Source organism: Sceloporus occidentalis, unplaced genomic scaffold, assembly GCF_023333645.1.
Source record: "Sceloporus occidentalis isolate IW3139 unplaced genomic scaffold, rSceOcc1.0.p SCAF_4, whole genome shotgun sequence".
Taxonomy (NCBI): Eukaryota; Metazoa; Chordata; class Lepidosauria; order Squamata; family Phrynosomatidae; genus Sceloporus; species Sceloporus occidentalis.
Genome location: NW_028316984.1, coordinates 145060961 through 145088146, shown reverse-complemented (window position 1 = coordinate 145088146; position 27186 = coordinate 145060961). Strand labels below are relative to the sequence as shown.

Genomic DNA, 27186 nt, shown 5'->3' with positions numbered 1-27186 from the left:
TGAGGATCATATTTCTGTCAAAGGCCTATCTAACTGGCCTTTGGATTGGAGTGTAATTTTCTCATTGCAAATAAAAGAAATGGGACCACATTCGTGCTTGACAAGTAATCTGCCAAATAAATCAGGCTATGAGAATAACTGGGTCATTCATGGTCTGATATGAAAAAATCAGAATCACAAGAAGCTATCTTACAATGAGTTAGACCATTGGTCTAGTAGTATTTTCGACACTTATCAATAGTGTCTCTCCAGGATTTCAGGTCAGGATTCTTTTCAAGCCTTACCTGAAGATGTCCAGGTTTCAATGGAAACCAAGAGTGCATTTGCATATTTAAAAAACTAGTGCACCAGCTGCACCCGTTCCTGGTGACAATGCTTTAACTACATCCCATTTGGATTGCTGTAACACACTCTAAGTAGGGCTGCCTTTGGAAACTGTTTGGATGCTATAGCAGGTCCAAATTGCTACACTCAGGATGCTGACTGGGACTGGTTACAGGGATCACAGAGCTCCCGTGTTTAAACAGCTTCACTGGCTACCAGTCGATTTCTAAGCAGAATTCGAAATGGAGTTTATGACCTTTAAATCCCTACACAGCTTGGGTCCAGACTATCTAAAACACCATATCTCCCTATATGAGCTGGCCTGAGTTCTACGATCTTCAGAAGAAGATTGTGGGGCAATACAGTCCAGCACTTTTTGCCAGCCTGCACACGTACTTGGGCTGAGCTAGGGCTGAGCATTCACACGCTCCAATTCCTAGTTCTGCCGCCATTATGGCTCATGCCTATCCACACAGCGCGTGCCCCAGTAACATGTGTGGTGAAGTGCCCAAACGGCAATACGCACATGGGGCATTGTCATGGTGCACGAGCATGCCTATGGCGCCCCTGCCGGGACACACAAAGGACCCACCCAGAAGTATGTTCTTTTTGCTCCCTTCAGAGGCAACAACGTGTGGTTGCTGTGGTCTCCTTCTGTGGCAAAAACAGACAGCATGGAGCCGCCTGTCTGTATAGGCCCTTTGTCTCATCCCATCACCTTTACAAGTGTTGAAGGCACAAAAGAGAGGCTTCTTAGTGGCTGCTCCCAGACTGTGGAATTCCCTCTCGCACTTTAATTAGCCCCCTCCCTGCTCTCTTTTCACTAGTGGGTTAAGATTTTTTATTTAGCAGGACTTTGACTGGTTTTAATCATATGGCAGAATAATGTTCAAGTGGTGTATTCTGTTTTTACTTTGAATGTTTTTAATTATGCTCTAAATGTATTTCAAAACTGTTTTTCATAGAATCCCAGAGTTGGAAAAGACCACAAAGGCCATCCACTCCAATCCCCTGCCACTCAGGAGTTCGCAATCAGAGCATTCCCAACAGATGGCCATCCAGCCTCTGTTTAAAAACCTCTAATAAAGAAACTGCAGAACTGATGTTTAATTGGTTTTTAAAAACTTTTTAAAGCATTTTTAAAGCTAAATTTGCATTTAAAATTGAACAAACTACCTTTGGTCCACTGGCAAGAGAAAGGCAGGATATAAATTCAATGAATTAATGAATGAGTGAATGAGGACTGAATCCTGAACCTTCTTGATGTACAGCATATACTCTGCCTCTGGGATATGGCTCCTCTACAACACAACATTTCAGAATCAAATCTCCAACCATGGGAATAAATTCTGTGCTTTTGAGAACATGAGAAATCTCTGAGTGCTTTGGACAGTCTTCTCTTCTGCAGAATCTACCTTACAATTTTTTAAAAAAAATAATGGTTAGGAACTTCCTCAGTCTTTAAAAAGTGGAAAAGCCTAAAAACACCCCACATAAATAAATGAATGAAAAACACACATATATATTTGCAGTTCACCAACATGTGCCACGTACACGAGAAGTCAGCAAGAAGTCAGTACCTAGCTGAGCCAGCAATTTTTTTTGCTCCTCCAGGATTTGTTCTTTGGACATAGAATGTAGCCTCTCCAAGTTCTCCTTGTGGATATTTTGTGCTTGCTCACCAGCCAGGCTTCCGAGACCCTCACCAGTGACAATGCGAGAACACCCACTGCATAAACTACCAAGAGACTTATCTAGAAAATAAGAACAATGTCAGCAGGTTTCATAAATAAATCTCAATGGACAACATATTCCAGCGTATCCATTTGTCTTAAACAAAGAACCATCAATACTTGGGACAACAGTACTGTAGGGACGACAAATTTATGCACTGTGTTTATGTGTCTGAAGGTAAAGTACATGTGCAACAAAAAAGAAAAGGTGCTAGTCTGAAAGTGAACAACCATTTTCCACTTGCACCTTACAATCAATGAACAAATAAATGGTAAACACATTACAATGATAGGAAGTCATGTGTATGATTGGGTCACACGACAGGCATTTTGTTATCTGCTGAACTTTGTCTTCACAAAGACCACAAACATACAGATACTTTGGTTCATTAGCAGGTTTCTACATAGCAATCTGACAGAGCACTCAGTGATATATATCTGGAATATATCTTTTACTTCCATTTATTTTCATCAATTTGCATCAAGACGCCTTCATGAGTATGTACATTTTCCTCTATATTGGTCCAACTTATGAGTAATAAAATTTCTATATGTGAAACTATTTCCTTCTTACATTCAAAACAACATTCCAAAGACCAACAGGAGTGATTGGCAACGAGGAAAAATGCAAGAACCGTTAATACAATTAATGCAAGAAAACCTAGTCTGGCAACTTGTATTTGTAACTAATACTGAAACTGTGGGATTGGAAACACTATCTGTTACATTTGCCACGGCTCCACTTTTGAAAGAAGATTTTCACTGAACAAAAAGAGTGCAAAATCTTGGGTGTCAGAAGAGGCCAAGCAACAAAGGAATTTAGATGAGAGTACACAAACACCAATGGTCCACGACAGTAGATCTTAAAGTATGGAACAACTGCTATAATATTCAGCAGCCTGCAGTCTAAGAAAAAAAAAACCTGCCCAGCCCACTTCTAACTAATGTAATTCAGAAAGTTATAAACCCTTTCTGGGATTAATTTAGAATCCCATGCACTCATACTCAGAGGTCAGCACCCTCAGTTCAATACATATGTATAGGATTACACTAACTGTCAGAAGACATTGGGACAAGCTTTTTTGTTTTAAGAGATATTTGTTTCCTTATGTTCACCTCCCATCAAACATTTCCAAGGCTTCCAGGACCCCATGGGAACTGAAGGATTTATGCTCTACAGATCTGAATATTCACCTTCTTCATCTCCATGGCACTGGTCCTTCAAGGACTGAGGATGCAGGGCACTCTCTGGAAGAGCTTCTCCTGTGTTTTTCTGTTCAACGTCCTCAGTGTAAGCAGTGACAGAAGTATGAGCCACTTCCGCTGCCCTCTTTGCAGCTATCTTTTGGGCAAAGATACTTTTTCTTCCAGGTGCTGATTTTATCTGCATAAAGTCAAGAAAGTATGTAAACACTCCTCTGTCCTTCCAGATTCACATCATATATACAAAGAGAGAGAGAGAGTAATGTCCAAGAGCTCGTTATTTAAGCCTTACAGTCTGATGAAGATGCAACAGAGGTCTTTCTTAATGGCTGCTCCCAGGCTCTTTAATTCAAGTTCAGTTGGCCCCAAAAGCTGCAGCTAGGTTGTTAAATGGGGATGGCTACAAGAAGCACACAACATACAAAAAAATTGTTGCAATTTTACTGGGAGCTGCCTTCAGTCCAATTTAGGTGAGATAAAACAGAGAGATAAATAAATAAAGAATGAATAAATAAACACATAAAAGAACAAAATGATTCACAAAAGAGGACTAGCACCATACTTGGGAAAACCCAAACAATTGGCAGAGGTGGAGGAACTCAGAGAAGAATTAGAGAAACATGCCTTAAGGAGTATATAAATCACTAAACAGCTCAATAAGCATGATTAGTGGTTCAGCTTGACTATCCCTTATCTAGAATTCTGAAATATGAAATGTTCAAAATCCAAAATAGTCCACATGGGTGGCTGAGACAGCAACACCTTTGCTTTCTGATGGTTCAGAAACTTAGCCTCATGAGCAAAATTATTAACGATATTATGTATAAAATTATCTTCAGGATATGTATATAAAGTATATTCTTGTTGCGTGCCTTCGTTTCTGACTTATGATGACCCTAAGGTTTTATGGTGTTATGGGGTTTTATGGGACTGAGTGTGTGTGACTTGACCAAGGTCACCCAATGGGTTTCCATGACTGAGTGGAGAATCAAACTCTGATATCCAGGCTCGTAGTTCAATGCTCAATCCACTACACCACACTGTTTCTTGTATAAGGTGTCTACAAAACATAAATGAATTTTATATTAAGATTTGAGTCCCACCTCTAAGATAGCTCAATTTGTATAAGCAAATATTCAAAAAAAAAAAAAAAAAAGAACAGAACAGAACAGAACAAAACCCAAATCCAAATCCAAACCACTGGTCACAAGTATTTTGGATAAGGGAGACTCAATCTGTAATGGAAAAGTAAATGGCTTTTGGAGAGGGAGAGGGAATGGAATATCCTAGAAAAGGTCACTGATAGCTGACACCATGAACAGTTACATCCTACACTGCAGGTCTCACTTTTCTTAACTTAGAATAATCAATGCTGCTGCCAGTTCATCAACTGAGTCAAAAAGTGCTGTCCAGATGTTTTCATATGTTCAGCTCAGACATGGGGGGAAAGTATCCTTATCCCATCTTTTTCCCATCAGGATTGTGCGACTGAGATGAAGATTTTCACACGATGTCACACAGATCCCATCCTTATCCCATCAATAAAGTGACATGTTGCCATAGGTTGATGATAACACTTTCTCCCATTATTAACCTCCCAAAAGCGTGAGTGGAGCATTATTACCGCAGGTGCAAAATTCAATAACACCTTGTTAGCGCTATTGCAGGGATTAGTTTTTAACCCCACCTTGCTCCGACATTTCTAATCCTTCAGAATTGTTAAAATGTTAGCCTTTTCTGTAGTAGTCTGGAAAAGGAGGCGATAGTCCAATTTCCCCTCCAGTGGGAAAGATGTACTTGTGTTTAAACTGCTGTTTAACATTTAATGCAAAAGTCTTTGCTAAAATAAATGTGCTAAAACCTATTTTACACTGCAGATCCTGTTTGTTAGATTGTATAGTATATATGTATGTGTGTGTGTGTGCGCGCGCGTTTCTCTGTGTGTGTGTGTGTTTGTATGTGCATATATACAATTGGATGTGCTGAAACGCTCATGAAAATGGTCCAGGGGCGCCTTAGCTTCATCCGCAAGCTATCTCAAGCACAAGAGGCTAACGCTTTATCCTCACCAGGTATGTAACTAAAAAATGTGATTCTCCCGTTTTTAACCCATGAATATATCGTTATTGAGCTATGGTGTGAAAGGATCTGTTATGATTCCATTATTGTGGGTTAATGATGGGATTATAACTGGATTGGTCCCATGTGATAAGGTCCCATGTCTCTGAATATGCTCTCTGATTTAAAGTGCAATCCTGTGCCTATTCACTTGAAATTAAGTCCACAGGCGACTTGAAGGCACACACAAATCCCACGCCACACAATGAGGCTTACAGGAAAGAGAAACCTCCAGAACATGAGCTGAGTGCACCCCATGTGGCCCCCTCACCCATGCGCCTTCAACTCTTAGTTCCTATCTAATACAAAAAAGTACGTAAAGATATTTCAAATCTTAAATATCCTGAAGAGAAGTGAAATGCACTTTGAAGGTATAAAGGCTGATACATGCACATAACTGAGCTGTGCTTTCTTTGCTAAATGGGAAAATAACCAAACTGGTAGGAATTTCATCTATCTTCCTACCTGCCTGCCTGCCTCACTTTGACTCCATCCAATTTTCTATTGAAACACAGCCCCCATCCCAACCCTTCTCAAATCAGAATTTGGTTCCTGGGCCAGAAAACCTTTCACATCTTTGTTCTTATGTGTGCTCCTGATTGCAGCTTCCCTCTATCCCTCTCTCTGTAAAGATGTCTTTGGCAGGGTAAGACCTCCAGGAAGAGGCACCTCCCCTGTGCCTCTCTTTGCTGCGCAGCAAAAAAGGAGCGCCCAGAAGCAACTCCTTTTTGCGGCAGCACTGCAATGCCGCAAAGTGCCAGAGCCAGCGCAGTGACATCGCAGCTGCTGCGCTCCCTCTGGAAGCGGTGCAGGTGCGATGTCACCGTTACACGTCCCATCTGGTGGGCGCACCGCAGCTGCGGCGCCCTCATCACATGCAAGGGTTGCTGGGCATGTGGGCGCTCCACCCACCAGGCAACCCTCACACATGTCGAGGGCGAAGCAAAGGCCCATCTGTACCGGGCCTGTGAATCTGTAAATTTACTCAATGACCTTTTCATTCAATTCCACTTATGTCAATGTAACATCACTCTTCGAACAGGAGTAGGCTGCTGCTTTACACAAAGTGGCTGGCATTTCAGTTTGCAAACCTCTAGTTGAAACCAAATTCCCAAACAAATTAAATAAGATTTTAAGTTGCTATGAAGATCAAACTCAGGATTGTATCCTTGACACCAAGCTTTGGCATAGTCAGTTTTAAAAGGGAGTGGGGAAAAGCTCCAGCACTTCTTTGCTCTCTCCTACACACAACAGAATTCATCATTTTGCAACTATATGCTAAAATAGAAGGGAAAAATTTATACGCTTCTTGACAAGCTGGAGACACAAACATCCAGTTATAGGTAAATTCTGGAGAGTTTGTTCCACTCCAGTGCACACAAGAACTCACTCTCTGTGATTAATCCAAGAGTCTGCTTATCTGAATGTTTTTCATTTCAGAGGATAAACAGACTTCACTGTTTCAGAAAGGCCATTTCTGACGTATCAGAGACCACAATGGTGCAAGAATTTCACAGTAATAAATTGGATTAATGACGCTCAACCAATGACTTTTTCAATTTGTATGGCATTTACATTCAGGCTCTGCCACAGACTTATTGACTATTGATAAGTAAGCCATGGAAAGATAACAAATTCACCTTCAGGCTAAGGATGCAGAAAGCCATGAAGAACAGTAGGAGTGAGGGAGTGAAAGTGAAAGTGTGTGTGTGTGTGTGTGTGTGTTCCTGCACCCAGGGTTGCATGCAATTAGCTCTCCTATATGGAGAAGTTTTTGGGATACCTTAGGGTCAAAACAACTGATCTGGCATGGAAACACCTGCTTATCCCTGAAGAAAATGCTCCCTGTCCCATGTTTCTTGTCATGACTTTGGCCAAGGGGGGGGGGGGGGGAAGAAACACAAAAGTGTCACTATCAATACTTAAAATGACATAAAGCAATATTTTATATGGTCATATTCATAGCAGAAACTTTACAATGCACTGGAAAGACACTTTTTGAACCATCAATGTGAAAAGCTCTTCAGATGCTCCAGACTCTTCCTCTAAGAAAACAAACTCTAGCTTATTCTCTCCTTTCAGTTTTTCCTCCTGAGCCCTTACTTGCTAATGCTACAGTAACTATGCTTAAGGGAGCAATATCTAAGCAGGACTTAAATGCCAATTCCAACTCTAGTTTCTCAGGTAAAAACTTACAGTAAGGCCAAAAATCCAGGAAATTTAAACCACAGCACATCACTGGGGAAAATATTTATGACATGCCAAGAATGAAGTTCAGACTCATGACTGAGGAAGAAACCAAGATAATGTCAATGTTCTCTAAAACATTTGTAAAAGACTATGTACTGGTCCCATATTCATCAGAAATATTTCTATCTGTTTGATCCTAATGTTTCAGTGCAAGTGTGGATAAAGCTGTAGACAATCCTAAAAGACTGGAATAGAATCCATTAAAATTTTAGATTAAGATACTTTTATGAAAGCCTTCCTCAAACTTGCTATCTCCAAATATGTTAAATGGAAACACATACTCTCCAGAAAGTTATGACATCTGGGAATAATAAGAGTTATAGTCTTACATATCTGATGGTTAGTAGGTCAGGGAATTCTGCCTTACAGATTAATAATACAAAGATACCATTCACTGCCAATAGAAAAAAATAATTAGAATGTTTTTGTTAAACAAATCTGGAATTATTATTATTATTATTATTATTATTATTATTATTATTAACCTTTATTTATAAAGCGCTGTAAATTTACACAGTGCTATACATACAATCTGTTTGATTAGACAGTTCCCTGCCCTCAGGCTTACAATCTAAAAAGACACGACACAAAAGGAGAAGGGGAAGGGGATCGGGTCCAGCAGTTCTTCTCTACCTCTGAGGCCTAGACCAAGGCAGATGGACTGAAGGGAGGAAATATGAAACACTTCTTCATGTATAGTCACATAAAAAATAATCAAGCCCCATCAGTATCAAGTGTCAGTATTAGTACTGTGAAAGATCAAGACAAAATGACAAGTAGATTTAAACTGAGCATAGCTAGAAAGCAAGCATGAAGTTGAAAGTGTACTATCAAGGGAGGTTTGATTACTGATGAAATGTGTTAAATTGTTTTTTTTTTCGTGTTTTGTTGTTGTTGTTGTTGTTGTTTTTAGAAAATCAAAGTTTCAAAGTGAATGGCACTAGTTTGATTACCAGTTTTAAAAACATATATATTCCATAGCATAGAGCAATATTATAAATGTCTATTCAGAAGCACGCCCCAGCCCTGTATATCAGGAGGTACATCCCTTTTTGCCCCAAGGGCTGCATGTGATGCTAAGTTGGAGGATGCAGGCATATATACACATGGACATCAAAAACTCTCTTTACTAACTTCTAGGAGAAGGGAAAGAAAAATCTGCACAAATATAGTAGAGAGAGGCCCTGAAGTTGGGTGATTAGGATGAAGGCACGGGGGATGGGGGGGAGGTGTTTGGACTAAATTTAAAGCCCTATTGGTATATGTAATCCTCAAAACACATTAGTATACAGTATGTAATCCCAAGATCTAGCTGTATTGGGAAGGGTAAAACTTTGAGTGCTCTGTGAAAGCCCAGAGCCTCATATATGCAGATATATAACCTTAGGTTGCATCTGCACTGCAGAAGCCACCCAGTTTGACATCACTTTAAACTGCCACTGTTCAACGCTATGGAATTATGGAACTGTAGTTTGCTGGGGCTATCACACCTCTCTGATATAGAAGGCTAAATAGTTGTATATTATATAAACTTTGCTGTTACCCGCCTCGATCCTCAAACGGAAGAGGTGGGATATAAATAAATATTATTATTATTATTATTATTATTATTATTATTATTATTATATTCACAAAACTACAGTTCCCAGAATTCCACAGCACTGAGGCATAGCAGTTAAAGTGGTGTTAAATTGAATTATTTCTGCAGATGTAGCCTGAGTGATCCATGGCCTACCAAAGCCCAACAAAATCCTAGCATTACTCCCACTTCCCTGGCAAACCCACAACAGATTCTGGTTTTTCCTTTAGTTGTTGGATCCACTCGGTATGGGAGGCCCCACATTTCTGCTCAATTTGTTAAAGAGGCCCCTCTATGAATATAATGAAAGCTATGGAACTGTTGCCAGATAAATAAACATAAATATATAAACACAGAATTTTGTGTACAATTTATCTTCTTGCATTAGAAATTGATATCAATCACATAGACGAACCTAGAACAAAAAAACTTACAATAAAAGACATGAAAAGGCTGGATTTTTTTCTCAGTATTTATGACAGGAAAAATTCAAATAACAAGAAGAAAATGAAAGAAAAATTGACAGTGCACACACACCTTGGCAAAGGTTTATGGATCCCAAGTTGAGAAATTCATTTTAAAACTTTTCAAACATAAAAATTTTATTAACTACCACAGCAACCAAATCGGCTTACAAGCAAAACAAAAGAATATGCTAAAATCCAACAGCAAGCTAAGAAAATAGAAAATAAAATAAAACCAAAAGCCAACTGATCAATATAAAGCTACTTTTTTTTCTTACCTCTGTTTTTATTTCAGACCTGTGAAAAACTCTTGGAAAAGGACCTCCTGTAAACACTGGCATTGTCACCTTGGCACTGCTTGTATCATGTTCCTGCCACAAATCAAAGAGACCACACTGTCTGAACATTCATTTCACTCAAGTGAAATACTCAAACTAGTTTGACCCAGTAGTCACTGAGTGACCAATTTCAAATCTCTTCTGAACTGTCAGATAACAACTCTTGTAAAGATTCCCACACCCCTCCAGTTATTACTTTACTTTAGACTAACGGGGGCAACCTGTAAGAATGAAACAGGCACTAGTCCCCAGTCAACCAGTACAAACAATTCCATATTTTATGCAGAAAAATTTACACTTTTTCCTTTGTGCTACAAAAGTCTCTTTCCCTCTTCTGCATGGAGTCTTCCATGAGTACCACAAAAGTGCCCCCAAGCTTCACAAAAGGCTTTTGCAGTGATCAAATCCACCACTGATGTTCTGCTCAACCAATGGCTCTTCCTCACACCACATCACCCCACAACCACCAAAGTATGTTTTAAATGAGGTGTGTAAGAGCTGAAGGATACACATTTACTTATGCAAACATGCGTTCGAGGGAACTGTATACAGCTCACTGGTAGAATACATGCATGTGATGTTGGAAGTAAACAGACATCGATTCTTGTTTCTTTGACAATGAGACGTACAGAAGGAACTTTCTGAAATGCATGTCTTGTTTGTTCTCTATGTTCCTTGGTTTGTGCAATCCAAACTTTTCTACTTCCTGCTTGAAGAAGTCACTTATTACATCCCCCCTTTTTAAAAAAAAGTTAGTGTTAGTATTTGCAAACCTTTGCCTGAGAAGCATCTCATTCACAAGGCTTATCTGCCTCAGGATGACACTGACACAGACACAGACACACAGACACACACATGTGGAAAAGTTACCATTAGGAACTCTTGTACAAAAGTATAGGTAACTTTCTTATAACTTCCTAAATTCCTATTTTAGATGAAGCTGCTCCTAGTCCAATCTCCTTGGGGCTGCTGCAAACACACGCCACGGCTCCGAGGGTGTCTCCTGCCACAGTCCCAAAAGGAGTGGAAAAGATCTGCTCCTTCTGGGAGTGGCCCTAGCAATGCCCCAGGGTGGCTTCCAGGCACTCTGGGGTCATGTCATATAAACACCACACCCCCAGAGCTGCCAGAAGCTGCCCCGTCTGCCTATCTGTGTCAGGTAAAAGTAAGTTTTGTTATTTAACCTTAGCAGAGTATCCTGGCTATTTTTATCCTGTTTTATGCTCCTGTTGTACTAGGGCATGCTGCACTCTGCTTAATACAAATACCAACATTTTCCTACATGAAAAAGGTCTCAGGCTCAGTACTGAGCACCTTTACTTAAAAAAATCTTTCAGGCAGCAGGGCTAGGACGCCAAGAAATCAGAAACCACCAATAATACTGAGCTAGGAACTAATCTTTCTCAGTACCAGGCAGCATCCTTTACATTCATTAGTCAAAAGAGTGCTTTAAGATCTAGAAGCTCCTCCTCCTGAATCTTGAATATTACTTTATACCACTAATTTGTTCCTGTTATGTACTGCAAGAATGAAAAGTAAGCTACTGTCATTACTCACTCCAGTGCTGGAGCACTTATTTGCTAAACTGCTCATCCATTTTCTATTAGCAGTTTCTTTTTTAAGAGGAAAAAACTCAGAATTGCCAAGAGAATGGCATAAATCTTGAAAAATTCCCTTAAATGTGCCTCTAAAAATGCCCTTTAAAGTAACTTCAAAAAAGAATTACAAACCATGAATAATTACGCTATTTTGCATTAAGCATTCCTTCTGAAATGTGACTTTGTTTAGGTGTTACCCAAAAAAGTAACCAACTGAATAGATGTGTGAAACTTGTTACTTCTAAGCTCCATTCTTCTCGCATCCTATGATTAGCAACATGTGAATTTAATAAAACTGAGCAAACATATGCAAATTTGATAACTTCTATAAATTACAATATACTGATTCTGGCAATTGCAACATTTGATCTGAATCCACTTGTTAGTCCCAATTAAAAGCAGACACACTGAATCAATGAAATTTAAGTATTAACTTATCAAGTTCCCATTCATTCAATGGGTATACTTTAACTGGAACTAACAACTGGGTTTAGGCTAAGGGTGGGAACTATGAGGCCTTCCAGATGTTAGGGCAAATTCCAGCTGCCCTAACTAGCACGGCCAATGGTGAAGAATGTGAACAGTTGCTCTACAAAAGAATCTAGAGGGCCACACAATTCCTACCCCAACTTTAAGCCTTAAGGTTATTCTGGAAGAGTTTTAATTTTAATTGCATACAGCTCCAACTTTAGATCTCCTCAATCAACACTGCATCATTGTAACAATAGTTCCTACAAACAAGACATACAATGATTTTGTTGAAGACTGCAGTGATGTGTTGATCAGCACGATCCAAATGCTCTCCGGGGTCCTGCTCAAAACGGACATGGGTACTTTTGAATCTGGATTTCTTTGGAGGACCCGGTGTCAGAGGTGGGATTTCATCAGGAAAGTCTGGGAAATCAATGAAAAACAGTAACATACACAGTATTAGTAAACTCAGTTGCTCTTCCTTCTCCAGGGACATAGTAAAAAAACTAAAGATGTTCCACTCCACTTAGGTACTACCATCTTAGTGGGAGGTGTACAAAATTAATGATACACACAGAATTATTAGAGTTATTTAAAAGGTAACAGCTATGTCAAATAATTTCTGAAACTGGGCTAAACTCAGGGGGTGAGTTCAGAGAACAAGCCAACAGATACCAGATGGCTGAAAAAGGAAGACACAAGTAAACAGAACACAAGTAAACTAAAGTGGAAGAAAATCATATGCTGCTTTCCTATTTTTCCTGTTCAGAATAAGGACAATTGTCTGGTTCAGGATAGTAGTGTGTATCCCAGGAGAGGTAGAGGCTTTAAATTTTTGCCCCCTCTGGTGTTTCAATTAAGCCTTTTTAGAAAAGCAAATTGTTGGCATGGGAAAGCATAAACCACACTGAGCCCGTAGTAGTGGTTAACTCCCATAAGAACACATTATCCCAAACAGAGGCCCCCTATCTGGACCAGGTTTCCTGCGTTGAATTTTGAGCATGTTTTCTACCCAGGCTCAAGCTAGTGAACTATAAAACACTGTTCATACCAGAACAACCTAAGATTTTGTCAGATTCAAGAAAGAAAAGGTAATGGATATTTTGACATCCTTCTCAACTCTGGAGCAATTCCCAATTCTCATTATGAACTGCTTGCACAAACCAAATCTTGTGCTTTAAAATACATAGCATCCCATGTTGTTTTTATAGCTAAACTGAGGTTACAAAAAGAAGGTGGGGTGAATTCTATGGTGGATATAAGATATATCAGGTTTCTATCTGTTAAAAATCTAGAACAGGGGTGTAACAAACTTCAATGGATATGGCAGCAATCCTATGCCTCAGGACTGTTGGGCGCTATAAGGACTGCACAACAGGCAACAAATCAAAACAATGCCCCCTCCTGAAGGGCAACATCTCTTTTTATTTGGAAAAACTGACTTTTTTTAAGGGGGAGGGAGAGGCTGACATACTTAAAAGATGAACTGTTGCTCCTGGAGATGTCCAGAAGGGGCACATCACCCTTCATATTGCCAGAAAAAAAGGAAAGTCAGGAAGTTAGATTGTATGTATTGGGGTCAAGAAAGCAAGCTCCAGGGCCCCATGTACTGGCAGTGGCAGAATTCGCCCGTGCCTATCAGTTATGAAATCTGGAGAAGAGGGATCGTGTCTGATAGCCGCAACCTTGATCACCACCTATTTAGTCCAAAATGAATACAAACTGTGTATGCAACCAGGAATTCTGACTGTATTCTTACTTTCACAGAAAAAGTGCAATGGTCAGAGCAGGGCCAACAGACACAATCCTACTTCCTAAACCATAAACTCAGGGTGCACATGTTGCATTGAGAGCAGGATTAAGTGAGGGTAAACAGCTGAAGTTAACCAAGATGCCTAGCAGTAGCCCAAGGGTCACACTACTGTGGTGTCACACAATATGTATGGGGCATGATATAAATGCCATTGGCTATAGCCTCAACTAAATTGAATGATGGCATTGTAGGGCATCTCATGTGGGCAGAGTTAAGGTCAAAATACTTTCAAATATATAAATAGTAAACTGCAAGCAGAAAAGATCTTGCTGTTTAGGTAAGGTGTTCCCTTAAATTATCAGCATGTACTAAACCATCAGCACACTTACCATCCAACATCACCACATCCCTGTCATGCTGCAGTGGGGCTCTCTCATCATCTCCACTCTCCAAATCCCCTCTTCTTTTATCTGCTTTCTTGACAATTTTCACAGCTGGGGAAGCTTTCACTGACAGGAATTCATTCTGGAACTTCAACAGGTCTGCTTCCGATTCACCAGGCTTCGGCCTTGATAACATCTTTCTCCTCTTCCCACGGCCTTCCTTTAAGTTATCTGACCTAAGTAGAAAAAGCAAGGGAAGAGCTTTAGAAGATTGCTTGTTTTTCTTGAATTTCATATTTCAGTGGACCCCTTGAGTTGGGAAAAAATACTTTTCAGACTACAACTCCAGAAAGGCAGTACCCTTTCTACACACTGATGAATACTGAGTTCAGGAGTGATCGTGCTGGCAGTAAAAATTCTTGGAACTATGATCTGACAAAGTAACTTTTCAAACATTGATTAAGTCTTACAGTAGACATACCAATACATAGCCAGCTAGCCTTTTCTACTAGGGGACCTTTCACACTACACAAATAGAGTACAACCTTAGTATCCACGGGGATATGCTCCCAGACTTACTGCAGTAAATGAAGATTTGCTGAACACTTTATTTCCAGAGGAAGCTGACCACAGTGTCACGTTGGAGGACCTCCAGATGCCTAGACAGGTAGTGTCCATGGATCTGGTAACTGCAGTTTCACTTACCTCTGTCTCAAGGAAAAAAGGTGTCTCTATGAATCTGAAGCTATCCACTGGAAACTGACCATAATCTCATGTTGGAGGACCTCCAGATGCTTAGAGAGACCTTTTCCCCCCAGACACAGCTAACTGAAACTGTGGTTACTAGACCCACAGATACGGGGATCTACTTGTATAGTATTTTGATTCCACTTTCACTTGCCATGGCTATATCCTATGGAATCCTGGGATTTGTAGTTTTATAAGGTGCTAGAACCTTCTGGTGGACAATCCCAAATGTCCCTCCCTAAACTAAATCCCAGGATTCCATAGGATTATTACTAGGCAGCTAAAGTGGAATCATTATGCAAAGGGCACCCAGTAAAGGGTCCTCCTATGACAACAATCAGTAACCAGAACAATATGCAGAATAACTATTAAACACATGCTTAGTAAACAAAAGAAGTATTCTCTTGCCCAAAGAGGGCAAATAAGATGTTATTACTACTGGGACTGCTACTTCAGGAATGAGGCAGAACACCCCCGCTTCACAATCCATCTGCCTTTGTTTTTACTCTAGAATAGTGGTTCCCAAACTGCATGGTACCATCCTCCTGGGGGAAGTGGAACGATCCAGGGGGGCTGTGGGAGGAAAGAAGGCAGCAGATGGGCCTTCAGTAACAGCATTAGCATACAAGAAAGACATGAGGAACCAGCAGCCGTTGGGACTATGGCAGGGATGAAGGTTACATGAAACTTGCAGCAAAAGCCAGCATGGGCAAGAGGCTTCTTAGTCGCTGTTCAGTCAGCTGCTTGGTTGCTGCTCCCAGAGTGACTGGTTACAAAGGGAGCAGTGACTGAGACTGGTTGCTTTGAATTTGCAGTTGAACAGTAGATCTAATATCAGGAAACAGGCATTCGGGGGTGCTAGGGTTGTTGCCCAAGAGCAAAGGGATGGTAACCCAAAAAAGTTTGTGTACATCACTGTCTCTCAGCTTCAGTGAGAGGTAAGATCAACCTCCCTCCCCCCCGAACAAAGGAAAACTTATCATGGGTTTTTTTGGCAAGATGTTTTGTTTGTTTAGAGGGGGTTTGCCTTTGCCTTCCTCTGAGGCTGAGGTAGTGTGGCTTGTCCAAGGGTAATATAAATCAACTCTCCATACCCAAGGATTCAACCATCCATGGTTGGAAAATATTGGGGGGGGGGGGCCATACATTCTAAAAAGCAAACCTTGATTTTTCCATTTTATATAAGGGGCACAACTATGGCCCGGTACAGATGGGCTCTGAAGGACACCCTCATCACGTGCGAGGGGCGCCCTGCCCACACTCCCCTCGCCCCTTGCACGTGACAAGGGCATCCTCGCTGTGCAGTGCCAAATAGCTGGTGCGCATAGCGATGCCATCACTGCTGCATGGCCTCCAGGTGGAGCTGCGTAGCAGCAACATGCTCGTGCCACTGCCAGCTGTTTGTGGCAGTGCAAGGAGCCACTTTTTAGCAGTCCTTTTTTTTGCGTAGCCGCGCCACGCAATTTGGTTGCTGAAGCACAGCTATGCAGCAAAGAGAAGCGGCTCCTGGCCACCTCTTCCTGGCGCTCTGTACTACCCTTTACTACCCTTTTTTATTTAATGGGACTTGAGTATCCACAGATTTTGGTATCCATAGGGTGTCTTGAAACCAAACCCCAGTAGATACCAAGGGCCTAATGTACTTGTAACACATTACTTCCATTCTGTATTGGGAGAGAATAACTGACCCAAGGTCACCCTAGTTAATTTCATGGCTGAGTGGGAATTCAAAAGTAAATCAGTAGTCTATGTCTCTACCCACCAACATACCACGTTGGCTTTGCAATCTAACTAGATCCCTGACACTGGTCAGTCAACGAGGTCAATTTGTCTCTACAGAGTTTACCAAACTGGAATGAGACTTGAGAAGAGGGGAGAAGCATCTGTCATGTTGTTCTAGTTTCCTTACCAAAGCTTTTTACACAACACTTCATATTAATTCAGTCTTTGAAGTATTTATACCCCAACACCTTTTTCTCCCATAATGTATATTGGAAACCCCTTTGGGATAAAAATTGTGAACTGCAGTGTACATATGCCTTAAATAAACAAAATAAACTACAAATTAGATTCCCCCCCCCAAAAAAAAAAAAACAGGCAAGCCTCATCAGCTGTGAACAGCTCAACCGTGTACTATTAAACACTTGCATCTTTATAATACATTGAAGTAATAGTTGCACCCTAGTTGCCTAGCTCCACATGTTTTAAATAGCCTAGTGGCAAACAATACATCTCGGGGGACATTAGATACAGACATATACTGGCCAGAATACTGTTGTTGTGCTATTCTAGAGGCTGCACTTTTTCCAGGATTGTCCAACAGTGGCAAGGAAAGGCAGACAAAAGTTGCTGGCTCTGAGCAGCCAGCCTATTTCTCCTATGCCTGATTGTTTTCAGAGTCACTTGCAGTCTTCTTCCTCCTGCTACCACTGTCTACATCAGTGGGTATGATGTTCTCAGACTTTAATACAAATTGTAGAATACTGCATAAGGATCCACATTCAATATTCCTTGCATCTATTCTACTGTTGTTGAGTGTACCTGCAAGTGATTTCCAACTTATGGCAAACCCATCATGGGATTTTCTTGGCCAGATTTGTTCAGAGGTTTGCCATTGCCTTTCCCTGAGGCTGAGAGCATGTGCCTTGCTGAAGGTCACTCAGTGGGTTTCACAGCAGAGCAGGAAATCAAACCCAAGTCTCCCAAGTCATGCCATGGTGGCTCAACCTGCAAACTGGGGTATGTAACATGCAGCCCACAAGAAGTTGTTGGACCATAACTTCCAACATCCCGAACTTTCTAGGTACACTGGCTAAAGCTGATGGAAGATGCAATTTAGCATTTACATTTCTGTAGCAATAACATTTACATTTCTATACCACTCCAACGTGACCTGAAGCAGCTTTATTTTGGCCTGTCTGTATGGGGCCAAAGTAAGCTGCAAAGCATCATTAGTCCAGCTGAACACTCCAATTCTGTATTTAATTACACAAAAGTATGTTTATTCATATTTAAGAGTGATGAAACCTCAAACCTTTCTCATTAACCCTCATGAAGAAGGAATAAACCTTCTCATCCTGATTACTATCATACTCCTACCACCATAATACTAGACCTTTGCTAAATCTAAGCCTCTGCACGCATGCATCCAACTAGTTTAGTCTCTTGTTGAAGAAGTCATACATTTATTTATTCATCCTAAGCAGAGGGAGGATGCTTCTGATGTACGTGAAGCTAAGGCGATGGGGTTTTCTCAGCAAAATTTATTCAGAGGGGTTTTGCCTTTGCCTCCCTCTGAGGCTGAGAGAATGTGACTTGCCCAAGGTCACCCGATGAGTTTCCATGGCTGAGTGGGGATTCAAACCGTGGTCTCCAGAGCTCACACTGCAGAATTAATGCACTTCAACACTGCTTTAGCTGCCATGGCTCAATCTGGGAGTTGTAGTTTGTTGTGGCACCACAACTCTCTCTGACAGAGAAGGCTAAACAACTCACAAAACGACAAACCTCAGAATCCCACAGCACTGAGCCAGGGCAGTTAAAGGCTGCTTTAGAGGCATTGCTTTCCTAGACATTTCCAGGAGGGCAGCCGTCCTCCTCTGTGACACCAGAGACAACAATGAACTTGTTGGCTTTCAGTTTGAAATAGCAACTTTCATTTAGCATATGCTTTCCTAGAGGAGAGTCCCCTGTGTGGATCCTCCTAACTTTTCCTCTCTCTCAAGCCAGTGTGGTGTTGTGATTTGAATGGTGGACTAGGGTCCCAAACACACTGCAGAAACCATCCAGTCTTTAACTGCCCTGGCTCAGTGCTATGGGAGTCTGGGAACTGCAGTTTATTTAGCCTTCTCTATAAGAGAGCTCTGGTGCCGCAACAAGCTGCAACTCCCAGAATTACATACGTTTTTGTTGTTGCTAGGGAATCCTGGGAATTGTAGTTTATTGTAGCACCAGAGCTCTCTGCGTATGATCCAACGGCTAATGGCTCAGTGTTACCAGGGGATCCTGGGGGTTGTAGTTCATTATGGCACCAGAGCTCCTCTGACAGAGAAGGCAAAATGTCTCACAACACTATACAACCTTGATTTCCATTTTTTATAAGGGACACCATTTTGCTTTGTCATTATATTTAATGGGACTTAAGCATCCACGGATTTTGTTATCCACGGGGGATCTTGGAACCAAACCCCAGCGTTTAACAAGGGTCCACTGTACTTCCCAAAATTCCCTAGCATTCAGCCAGGGCAGTTAAAGCGGTCTCAAACTGGATTATTTCTGCAGTGTGTTTTGGACCTCAGCCACTGATCTTCAAGAAACTCACTGGGGGGACCTTGGGTAAGAAGTCACACTCTCTCAGCCTCAGGGAAAGAAGGCAATGGCAAACCCACTCCTCTGAAGAAACCTTGCCAAGAAAACCCCAGGATAGGTTCCCCATGAATCAGAAATGACTTGAAGGCACACAGCTGCGTCACTACCTAACCCTATCCCCCCTCCCAGGCTGCTGGGAAACTGTTCGCCCGGGAGATGAAATGAAGACTCCTTCCACTGGGACCACAAACCTTTGCCTCATGGGATGCTCCCGCCATCTTAAATAACCCCACCAGCGACGCTCCGGCGCATGCGCATTCCGTTCCGCCGCAGCCAGGAGAGGGAGGCTTCCCTCTCGCCTCAGCTCCGCCTCCGCCGCCATTTTGGAGCTGGCGTCACAGCCCTTGCTGAGGGAAGCCTCTAGCTGCCTCCCGGTGCATTCTGGGACTTGGAGTTTAAGGAGGGGCCTTTAGAACTCTCAGGGAGAGAGCTCTTAGGCCTCACTGAACTACAAGCCTCAAAATGCAACAGGAGGCAGCCAGAGCATTACTATTATTGTCATTATACAGTATATACATACATATATTTTTATATTTATTATTATATTTATTTGTATCCCGCTCTTTTCCCAGAACTGGGACTCACTGAGCGGCTTCACAACGTAAAAAAAGCCCAGTACAATTAAAACCATGGAGGGGAAGTACATTAAAAAGGAATTAAATTATTACAATATTAAAACAGATAGTTATTAAAAGAATAAAACACATTTTTAAATATGTGTGTGTATAAAATGGTACAACATCCCAGGCTGTCCTTATAACAATTCCTTAAAAGCCTATGCAAAAGTGGGATAGCAGCACTATAAGGGTGTGTAGTGTGATAATGTGGTAGGAGTGTGACTCGGGACCAGGGTTCAAATCCTCACTCTGCCATGATGAAACCCAGTGTGTGACCTTGGGCGAGTCACACTCTCTCAGCCTCCTCAGGGGAAGGCAATGACAAATCTCTGAACAAGCCTTGCCAAGAAAACCCCTTCGTGTGGCCATAAATCGGAAACGGCTTGGAGGTGTATAACAAAACCAACAACAAAAGGCCCACTCAGGTCCAAAACACACTGCAGAGTTAACCCAGTATGAATAGCCATGTATAAAATGTCTTTTTAGTCCAGCTCCCTTTCTCCAATTCAGGCTGATGTGAAGTTTCTTCTAGAAACCACTCTGCTGTAATATTTTCTGACAAATGCTACTAAAATATTATACCTAGTTATAATTAGTTTCTCACACAGCGTACTTCCTATCAAAGCTGTCAATTTCCTGTATCCTTATTTCCCCTCTTGTTAATATTTTAATACCAATTTTAATAATATAATCAAAGATACTATGTATATTGCATGCCTGATTTTAAAAATCATGTCCACACACTTCTATATTAGCATTGTTAAATTACATCAACTTGCTTATCTGAAAAATCTTAAATTATTTGGGTTAACTCTGACTTCTTTACCAAAGTCATAAGGGGTGAACTGTATTCTCTTTATTTTTATAAAGCAATGTTTAGAAAATTAGGTTTGAAAATCAGTGTTAATGTTAGGTGTGAAAAATAGCTAGATGAGTTCACTGTCACAATTGCTGATTGAATGTGTTGGATTAATTGAATAAACACTAATTAATTCATCGCTCAGATGTTGTTTTTTGGAAACAGACTATGAGATTTCAGAGAAATGGCTTGGGGGTACTGGAAATCTGACATATCTATAAACTGTAAGGTTGGGAAAGGTTCTTCTAAAGCATGAAATCTTAGATTGTGGATAAATATTTTAATTCAGTTTTGCCACTGATCTGCCTTTAGGGCTGAAGGGCAGGGTATAAATACCATAAATAAATAAATAATCTCTTCTCTCTTCTTTCCACTGCTACTCACCCCTTCCAATACCTCAGTACTCCTTCAAAGTCCTTGTCTGTTAAATATTAGTAAGTGATGTTAACAGTTAGTAAGGAATGATGTGTTTATTTCAGTTAGGAGACAGTGATTTATCACAACTGCAGCAAGAAGTGGTTGGACAGAAAAATCAAGTGTAATGATTCTTAATCCAAAATGTTTTGAGGGCCTCTGATCTTATGGGCAACATGTTTTGGCACAAAACTCTATCCTCTCTGCCCCCCTCCCCCTCACTTCTGTTCAAATTAGTGTCCCAGTACAAAGGTTAGTGGTAAGGGACATTTTACATGATAGAGCCAGAGATTCCTAGTTCAGTCCATGACATCTCCAATTTAAAATATAAGATACCTAATAATCCCACTATTCTAGACAGAGATTGGAGAGCATGGGTTAGCTAGCAATGCCTTTTGATTCCAGTATACCACCTTTGCAACTCCTCCAAAGCAAAGTGAAAAGGGGAGTGTTTGAAAAGCAGAATGGGAGAAGGAGGGGGATAGCAAGAGGAGGAAAAGAAGGCTGAGAAAACCTTTCACTTACGTATCCAAATACTGTGTGAGAAATAAGAAACACATTAAGGAGTATAAAACAGTTAAATACAGCTTACCCCAATTAATTATATACAACATTATGAATCCAGAGTAAAATCAAAAGAAGAGGAGAATCACAAGGCATTTCCACCCCACCTCAGAAACACTGTACTTCAAAAACTTCCATATAGTCCAAACCAATAAAAAAGAAGGATGGGGACACCAACCTTGTTCCACCCTAAAGTGCCTGACATTCTGTCTGCTTGAGGGCTTCTTGCTAAGCAAACCAACCACTTCTCCCACCTTCCTGCAAGCCCAGCCCAGCCCAGCGCTCCATTCTCTTGCTTCTTCAGTTGCTTCACAAGTCTTCTGTTCCTGGGTAACTTCTCTGTCTCTTTCCCTCCTCCCAAAAAAGCCATGCAGTAGCAGGTAAATTAGCTTACACACCGTACCAACTAGCAAGCCAGCACAGAGCAATGTCCTGGTCCTAATCCCAGGGTGCATCTACACTTTAGAAATAATGTTGTATGACACCACTGTAACTGCCATGACTCCATCCTACAGAACCTTGGGGTTTGTAGCTGTGTGAGGCACCAGCATTCTTTGGCAAAAAAATATTAAAGACCTTGCAAAACTACAAATCCCTGGAGTCCATAGGATGGAGCTACAGCATTTAAAGTGGTATCAGCCTGCATTATTTCTACAGTATAGATGCATGCTAAGATGGGGGATCTACCCTAAGATACAGTTTCTACAGTGTGTAGATGCACCCTAAGATGGAGAGAGGTAGATACATCCCTAGATTTCCTGAGTCCTTCCTAATGTGACAGAGAGAACACATCACTGCTTTTTGAAACCAATTCCAATGGCTTAAATTATTTTGTCAAAGAAGATTATCGCACTGGGGTTAAAACTTTCCCCAGTGCGTTCTAACGGGGGCAAGCACAGAGCATGACGGGAACCCGATGGGGCCCAGAACGCTAGTTTACTGCATGGAAGAATGGTGCCGCCACCACCAAGCGTTCCCATCGGGTTCCAGGGGACACCATTTCTGGGCACACTTTGAAACTGTCCCCAGAAATGGCGTCCCCTGGAACCCGATGGGAACCCGATGGGAACGCTCAGCGGCAGCAGCATTCTGCCGTGCAGTAAACTAGCATTCTGGACCCCATCGGGTTCCCGTCATGCTCCGTGCTCGCCCCCGTTACAATGCACTGGGGAACGTTTTAACCCCAGTGCGATAATCTTCAAAGTGTAGGATCAACTGCAGCACTCATCAGGAAATCTATGGAGTTACATCATGTTGTGTTAAGTATCTAACAAATGAAGAATTACACAAGAAAATTAGCAAGTTTTTCCAAGCTCTTTTATTTTTTACAAAAATTGTTAAGCCTCGTTTAAAATCAAGAATATTTCTCTATTCTCCAACATTAGCATCCTTTAATGTTACAACGTGTGGATTATTTGAATATAGATATAATTTTGTATTGTGGTGCTACGTGTTGGTGTACAAAGCCAGTAGCCTGAGAAATGGGAGGGAAGAGGGAGGACATGAATAAAGTTATGAATGAAATGCATTCAAGGTTGACTTTTGGACGCTTGTAGCTGTAGTTGCATAGTAGTTACCCTGGTTACAAAATGAATTGTTTGTTCCTTCAAAGGTTTGGGAAACATAATGAAAAAATCTGTATTTTCTTAAAAGACTGCCCCTCTGGAAATTACCTGATTTAACCTCACAAAAATTTAATTCCATATCAATTTAATGAGACCATCTCATCCATCTGACTAAATAGGTTACTGCCCATCAAAGCTTGTACCTCAAAATATTGATTCAGGTGCCTCTGGAGTTTTTATTGTTGTGACTGTTTCACAAGGAATGACTAAATCTGCTTACCAAAAAGTTACAGTTGCTCCTAGGTGGAATGGTACTGCTGCGTAATGTGTCCACAGGTGGCTGAAAATGAAATGTTTATTTTTTTTAAAAAAATATATCTTTGTGCCCTCCTTTTCAGAGCAGCGAGATTCTGAAAAGCCTATAAAATCTACTTTAACATGATATAAGAAATGAAACTAGAAAAGAAGAAATAATGAAAACACAGTTTCAGTAATATAATTTAAAGTTATCAGGCATGGGCAACTGTGGCTGGGTTAGGACTGTTTGTTTAAAAATGTTAAAGCTGGCACACCAGACTCAACTGATGAAGGGCTTCTCAGTCATAAATTCAAGTCAGTAGGGCTTCTGGTTATCATGATGGAGCTCCATCTAATAGTTGTCATTAAGCTGCTGACACACTGCAAAATTAATATAGTTTAATACTGCTTTAACCATCATGGCTCCCTCCTATGAAATCCTGAAATTTGTGCTCTCTGACAGAAAAGGCTAAATATCTCACAAAACTACACACCCCAGAATTCCATAGCATTCAGCCATGGCTGTTAAAGCAGTGTCAAACTGCCTTAAATCTGCACTGTAGATGCAGCCTTGGTTTGCTGAACATGGTCAGTATTGTCTCTTAAGCATAGGACTAATCATTACTAAAAATCTACAGCCTTTCCCAGTGAATAAGCAGCTCCCCTTCTAGGGGAGAAATCTTTATGAAATGTACAGCTAATTTTTGGTGTCCCTGTTAATCTATTTCCCTCTTATCCCACAAACCCGTTCTCCTTTTATATCATGGGTTCCATGGGTTTTAAACCTGGGAATGAGAAATGTCATCATTAATGGTGGATGCAACAGTCAGGAGCACCTGTTATCAGCTTCGGCTGATACGCCAGCTGCGACCCTACCTAGGCCGGGGGGACCTTGAAACGGTGGTGCATGCTCTGGTAACTTCTCGGTTGGGTTTCTGTAACGCGCTCTACATGGGGCAACCCTTGTACCAAACCCGGAAGCTTCAATTAGTGCAGAATATGGCAGCTAGGTTAGTCACTGGATGCCCCAGGATTAGCCACATAACACCTATTTTGCAAGATCTTCATTGGCTGCCTATTTGCTTCCGGGTGTTGGTAATTACCTATAAAGCCCTAAATGGCTTGGGCGCAGGGTACTTGGAGGACAGCTTCTCCCCATATAATCTGCCCCGCACTCTCAGATCGGCCGGGAAGCAATTCTTGAGGGTTCCTAAGTCGAAGTACACCTTGACTGCACAGAGGGCGTTTTCCAACTTGGCCCCGCAGCTCTGGAACTCCCTTCCCGGCGAGCTCCGCTCTGTTGCCTCCCTTGACCTGTTTAGGAAGAAGCTCAAGACCTATCTCTTCCAACAGGCTTTCCCCCATGTGTCGTGATATCTGCTCTCTCCCCATCATATAAGTCGTCTTCCAGCTAGTTCTGTTTTGGTTTTTATTCTCTGTAATTTTATGTTGTTTTTAACTCTAGAGTGTTTTTATGATGTGTATATACTGTTTGTTCAAATTGTGTAATGTTTTATACCCTTGTTGTAACCCGCTTTGATCTCTTTTGGAAAAGCGGGCTATAAATAAACAGTATTATTATTATTATTATTATTATTATTATTAATCTTTGCAAACCACCCTGGAAGCCTGTGCTGTGGGATGAACATGAAAATGCTTCAGATTTGGGTGGGCAACTTCCCAGGATAGAGGAGGAGGTGTGTGTTTGTTTGTTTGCTTACTGAATGGCCTTTTGGGAAGGCTAGTTGTCATATAAACTGAAGTTATTTGAGTAAATAAATTATTGGGACTACTAGAAGACTGGTGTTGTCAATGGGCTGGTGGTAGGGTTCTAATGAAATAGCCACATAACTTCATTCTGGCAACACAATATAAAAAATGTAGACTGCTATTGAAAAGCATACTCCCTTCCCCAACATTTTTTTAAATTTCATAAATGATTTCAAAGTAAATATAAAATTAAAAGTTAAAAACAGCTGACACTATTACAAGTTGAATCTCCTTATCTGAAATAAGGTATCAGAAGCATTTTGGGGTTTGGAATTTTTCAGACTGTGGAATATTTGCATATACATAATGAGTTATCTTGGAGATGGGACCCAAGTCTAAAAATGAAATTCATTTATGCTTAGTGTACACCTTATTATACACATAGCCTGAAGGTATTTTTATATATAATATTTTTAGTGTTTTTGTGCATTAACCAATGTTTGTGTACACTGAATCATCAGAAAGTAATTGTGTCATTATCTCAGACATCCATGTGGACACTTTTGGATTTTGGAGTATTTCGGATTTTAGAATTCTGATAAAGAATATTCAGCCTGTATAAACTTCTTGGTGAACTTCGTGGCTCATGCAGCTGATAGAGCAGAACAAGAACACATACCCCTACTCTGCTGTTAGATACTTCTATCTTTCAACACCACTGTGGCTTACCATCCCATAGCAACTCACCATTTCTGCTGCCTGAGGCAATCCCCAGTTCTACCATCTGTTCAGTTCTTTCCATCGCTTGTTGAATTTGCCTCCTCCCCCTACCTCTACCAAAAAAAAAAAAACCCTTCAAAAAGGATTAGCATCCATGGGAAATGCAACTGCCCAGCCACTCACTCAGCTGTCTTTGACTAGCATGGCTGAGAAGAGCTTGGTTAATGTTGCTAATTTGGACTATAACTACCAGAATACCCCATTCACCATGGCCATGGCCATCAGGCTCAGGAATATGAGATGTAGTACAAAATAGGTAATTTTTTCCTCAAGTTCTGTTGCTAAGTAATGAGTGAATGGCATACAAATGAGAGGAGTGGGGAGGAGAGTGCAGAAAGAAAAGATGAAGATGTGGACATGACACTGTGCACGAGTTGCTAAAGTTGCTAAGGAAGCAAGAAGTAAGTACTGTATATACCAATGGAGTCTGAGGCTACCCTATTCCAGTTCTCCCAATCCCACATTTAGAGGAAGCCTCTATATCACACAGCAAAATATTCTTGGGTGAAATCATGGCCCTTAAAAGCCTGCAGGGTCCCTGTGTTGCTGATACCAGAACACCTGAAGAAAACAGCAGGTTGGTGCATTGGAGAAGGAGGGTACATTTGCTGGTTCAGACCCAGTTATAGAACATCTTGTACCAGTGCTCTGAATCTAAATACTGTACAGACAAGACCGCAAGCACAGAAAACACAATTCAAAGACAATGTAAGAGCTCTTCCAGACAAATGGCTCCTGTTGTCTTCAACCTATTGCTTTTCTGAGATAAGCAACAACCAGTATTGTAATGCCTTCCTCCTGCATTCCTGTTGTGCTTACAATTTCTCTCCTGCTCTACTGCTGTTTTTAAAGGAAAATATTGTCCGTGAAGTTGGCCCGGAGCAGTCCTCTATATCCTTCTCCCATTTGTCCTTGTTTTGGACAGTTAGTGCTTTGAACTTCTAGTTTTGAACACTTCCAGGTCAGATCATTGCTTCCTTTCCTCACCCTTTGTTTACCAACGGAGGCAGTTGCTTCAGCAACCCATCCCTTTCCCAGAAAACCCTCAGAA

General features: G+C 41.1%; 1 protein-coding gene across 2 annotated transcripts in view; it reads right to left on the bottom strand.

Moving 5' to 3' along the window:
- Positions 1–19581, bottom strand: part of RPAP1 (RNA polymerase II associated protein 1) — a 71882-nt gene extending 52301 nt beyond the window's left edge. For both annotated transcript variants that reach the window (XM_089521909.1, XM_089521910.1), the window contains exons 1-6: positions 19521–19581; positions 14221–14450; positions 12356–12501; positions 9950–10042; positions 3252–3441; positions 1905–2078 (exon numbers count right to left, since the gene is read on the bottom strand). In XM_089521909.1, the coding sequence (XP_089378035.1) occupies positions 1905–2078; positions 3252–3441; positions 9950–10042; positions 12356–12501; positions 14221–14450; positions 19521–19531 (844 nt within the window). In that variant the 5' untranslated portion in view covers positions 19532–19581. The remainder of the gene's footprint in view (positions 1–1904; positions 2079–3251; positions 3442–9949; positions 10043–12355; positions 12502–14220; positions 14451–19520) is intronic.
- Positions 19582–27186: the final 7605 nt, after the last annotated feature.